Source organism: Psammomys obesus, unplaced genomic scaffold (genome assembly GCF_907164565.1).
Source record: "Psammomys obesus unplaced genomic scaffold, mPsaObe1.curated_primary_1811, whole genome shotgun sequence".
Lineage (NCBI taxonomy): Eukaryota > Metazoa > Chordata > Mammalia > Rodentia > Muridae > Psammomys > Psammomys obesus.
The window spans coordinates 37658938-37663721 of record NW_026596046.1 but is presented as its reverse complement, the minus strand read 5'-3'; the positions used below and the strand labels follow the sequence as shown (position 1 = coordinate 37663721).

The following is a 4784-nucleotide window of genomic DNA, read 5'->3' as shown; positions in this document are numbered from 1 at the left end:
TTCATTCATTTCATCTTTGTGGCAGAGTCTGCTATTCTTCTGGCCATGGCATTTGACCGCTATGTGGCCATCTGTTACCCTCTGAGATACGGCAGCATCCTCACTTCCTCAGTCATTGGCAAGATCGGCACGGCCGCTGTGCTCAGAAGCCTTTTCATCTGTGGACCATTCATCTTCCTGGTACATCGACTTCCATATTGTGGGAGAAATGTAATTCCCCATTCGTACTGTGAGCACATGGGCGTTGCCAGGTTGGCCTGTGACAGTATCACTGTCAACATCATATATGGCCTGACTATGGCCCTGCTGTCTACAGGGCTGGATGTAATACTCATCATTATTTCCTATACCATGATCCTTCACACCGTTTTCCAGATCCCTTCCTGGGCTGCCAGATGCAAGGCCCTCAACACATGTGGCTCCCACATCTGTGTCATTCTTATGTTCTACACACCTGCATTCTTTTCATTTTTTGCCCATCGCTTTGGAGGCAAAGTGGTCCCTCGCCACATCCACATCCTAGTGGCCAACCTGTATGTGGTGGTGCCCCCTCTGCTTAACCCTATCATTTACGGGGTGAAAACCAAGCAAATTCAGGAAAGAGTAGTTTTTCTTTTCTCCTCAGCGAGTACATGGTGTTAAAATGACAACTGATGTTAAAATCACATATTCCTGAATAAAAATTCTTTTTTAATTAATTTATTTTTTATTGTCTATACTTTATTCACTTTGTATCCCAGCTGTAGCCCCCTCCCTCATCCCCTCCCAATTCTAATCTCTTCCCTCCCTCATCTCCTCCCATGCCTTTCCCCAAGTACACTGATAGGGAAGGTCCTCTTTCCCCTTCCCTCTGACCCTAGCATAGCTGGTCTCATCAGGACTGGCTGCATTGTCTTCCTCTGTGGCCTGTAAGGCTGCTCCCTTAAAATTTTCTTTTACTTAATCAATTCATTCATTCATTAAGTTGTCAGGTGGGGAGAGACAGGGTTTGTTTGGCTTTATGTAGACAATGTCATAGTTCATCATGGAAGGAGGTTGGGGCAGGAACTCAGCAGGGCAGGAACCTGGAGGCAGGACCTGATGCAGAGACATGGAGGGTGCTGCTTCTGGCTTGCTCCAAATGGCTTGCTCAGCTGCTGTCGTAGAATCCAGGAACTCCAGCCCAGGGACAGCACTACCCCCAATTGAATGGGCCCTCCCACATCAATCACTAACCACGAAAATGTCCTACAGCCAAAAGAAGCATTTTCTCAACCGAGGTTCCCCCTTTGCAGATAATTTTAGCCAGTTCAGCTGTCCCCTTGTCTACTTGACACACAGACATATGACTCTTAAATTATAATCTTTACTTTTTTGTTCATCCCCAAATCACAATTAACATGATATAGTATAAAACATTTACAAACTTTAAAAGTTCCAAAGTATTTACAAATTCAAACACTTTAAAATTCAGTCTCTTGAAAAAAAAAATCAGATTGTCTTTTAAAACCTCAAATCTTTTATTTTTTATTTTTCCTCATTGTTATAAAGTGTAACTTTATTATTGTTATTATTATTTCTATTATTATTATTATTTACAACTTATTCACTTTGTATCCTAGTTGTAGCCCCCTCCCTCATCTCCTCCTGGTCCCATCTTCCATCCCTTTCCCTCCCCTATCCCTCTACCTTAGTCTGATGATAGGGGACGTTCCCTTATCCCCTCTTGGTCCTTTTATACCCCTCTTCTTCCATAAGACTCTCTGAGCTCTGTCCAAAATTTGTCTATGAGTCTCTGCATCTGCTTCAATCCCCTGCTGTTTAGATTCATTTAGAGGACATTTATGGTAGGTTCCAGTCCTGTTTACTCTCTTCTAATGCTTTCCGTGTCTATCCTGTTTTCCCTTCTTAATGAGAATTTAGCACCTGACTTAGGATCCTCCTTGTCATTTAGCTTCTTTAGGTTTGTAGATTTTAGTATGTTTATCCTATACAATATGGCTAATAACCACTTATAAGAGTATATACTATGCATGTCTCTCTGCTTCTAGGATACCTCACTTAGGATGATCTAGTCTAGTTCCATCCATTTGCCTGCAAATTTCATGATTTTCTTGTTTTTAATTGCTGAGTAGTATTCCATTGTGTAAATGTACCACAATTTCTGTATCCATTCTTTGGTTGAGGGAAATCTAGATTGTTTCCAGATTCTGACTATTAAAAATAAAGCTGCTATGAACATAGCTGAGCAAATGTCGTTGTAGAATGGTGGTCCATCTTTCAGATTTATTCCTAGGACTCTTTTTATGTGCTGGCTCTGTGAGAAATAGAAATAAATGAAATTTATCCAGAACACTTCACTTTCAAAATGATAGTATCCAGAGAAAATTTCACTACATTATCTAATACATCCAGAGGTTATGAGAAAATATTTCAGTGACTTCCTATTAGTGTGGATTTCAAATTATATAAAATCATAGCTATGTGTAGATAACCCAGAAAAACACAAATTCTTAGGTAGAGAAAAAAAAAAGGAAAAAGAAAGCCATTGAATAACTTAAAAGTATTTTCATTAATTCTCTGAGAATTATTATATTGTATTTTGATCATATTCTGAAGTATCTCATTTTCTACTGAAATGCAATGCATTTCTATTCTGTTCAGCAGGTGCATGCTGCAATAGCATGAAACATTTGTTTTATGATTATATTTGTTAGCACTTAATTCTTATATTCGATTAGTAACTCTAAAATCATTTATTTTTGATTCCATGATATTTCATGAGATCTGTTTTTTTTTTCCTTTGAGACAGCGTCTCATGGAGACCTGTCTGCTTTTGCCTCAAGAGTATACATATATATATATATGTATATATAAAAAGAGTATATATACATATATATAATTTTACAATTATGACCATCATAAAGTATAAGATTTTTAAAGTATAAGATTTTAAAATATAAGATTATACAACATATACATTAAATAAATTGTCAATGATGAGTTAAACATATTTATCAAGATAAAGTCAGCTCTTAGAATCACCTGTGTTTTTTAAAAGTTATTTTTCCACATATGTATGGAGGATTTGAGTTCTAAGACATTAGGGAGCACCCTGCCATCAGTAAAGGCTCTGCGAGAGTAAACGATGGGAAATCCCATGCCTAATAGTTTAAAAGAAAATGCAACAGAAGTTTCATTGGAATATTCACATAGAATATTAATCTACACCAAAAAAGCCTTTAATCAGACAAAATATATGTGTGTGAAGTTGTTTCTGTTTACAATAATTCAATTTGTTAAAATCTTTTTTTCTTTTAATACCTAAAAATATCTATGAAAAGCAAAAGCAGACCTGATTTATAAAAAAAGACAAAGCAATAAGATTTAGAGGTTAAAAGTGAGCTTTTTAACATTTGTAACCTGTTCAGAGTTCATTACTGTTTTATATGTGTGTATACATACACTTATTTATCCATATGTATGCCAAACATGTTCATATACTTACACCAGACGTGCAGATACCAAATGCTTTAACAGGCTCAGAATGGACTTTCACACAATGTTGCCTCTAAGAAGACAAATGGCTCTAACTGGAAAGCAACATACTATGGACACACTGCTGAAGAACTGAGCTCTTCTTCCCTCAGTGGCCATCACCTGCCAAGAGCTGCTCAGGTATGGCGGGTCACATGAGCGCTTCTCAAATCCATGTTGAAGTGATGTTTGGTTTGATCTTCTGTACGACTTGTGAGGCAACCACAGCTACTGGGAGTTCATGCATGCAAGGTTCTTTCCATGTCCAGAAGATACTACTTCGAAGCAATTGTATCCAATATCTGGCTTATAAATTCTTCCTGTTCTCACTTATCTTCTTCCTGGAATTAAAGAAAGACTTTTATTTTCTTTAGGACAAGGTCTCGCTATATAGTCCTGGCCGGCCTGAAACTCACTATGGTAATCAGGCTGTCTTAAACTCATAAAGATCCATCCATCTCTGCTTCCTCCATGCTGGGACTAAAGTCATATACTATCACAACTTGCCCAAAGGTGAATTTTTAACATTCCACTATTGAGAATAATAATTGTTTAGGATCTTATCTCATATGACTTTTATTTTGGTGGGAAACTTTCCCTATTTATCCAGTCTGTAAAGAGATAGCACCATTAAAGTGTAATGAATGTCATAAAACAAACTTTCACATACGTTAATGGGAGTGAATGAGTATATCTCTGATTTTGTTGATAAAGTGCATTAAAATAATTCATTAAAATAATTCACTGATTCATCTCTACATCCCATGTATAAATCCTGCTTTAAAGGAGCGCTATTTTCTTAATGTAGCTTTTCATTTTGGTTTTTAGTATCTTGCTCAGGGTGGTTATATCTATATCCAAAAGGATATTGTTCTGTAACTATATTTTCTTCCATTGTCTTTACATCTTTATTCTTGAAAAATGAATTTGTTACACATTTCTTCTACTTTGTTATTTCGTTAATACTTTGAGAAGAATTGGTAATTAAGTGGTTGTTATAACTCAGCAATTAAGTCAAGTCATTTAGTCCCAAATTTATTTTTTTCTTTCTTTCTTTCTCTTCCTGTCTCCTCTTATTTTATGTAATTTTGTTTGTTTATTGATACAGGATCCCATTCTGTGATTCATGTTTTCCAGAAAGTCATGACAATTTTCGGCTTTCGAGTGCTTGTATTACAGGTGTATTCAGTAAAGTATTCCACTTTACTCAGTTCTGAATTATCTATCTATCTATCTATCTATCTATCTATCTATCTATCTATCTATCT

At 36.4% G+C, this 4784-nt stretch overlaps 1 protein-coding gene across 1 annotated transcript; it reads left to right on the top strand.

The window, feature by feature from the left end:
- Window positions 1-6: 6 nt before the first annotated feature.
- Window positions 7-642, top strand: LOC129688662 (olfactory receptor 52Z1P-like; the record flags this gene model as incomplete). The annotated part of the gene is made up of 1 exon (XM_055623615.1): window positions 7-642. A coding segment is annotated over one exon (636 nt), but the record flags the coding sequence as incomplete, so codon positions are not given.
- Window positions 643-4784: the final 4142 nt, after the last annotated feature.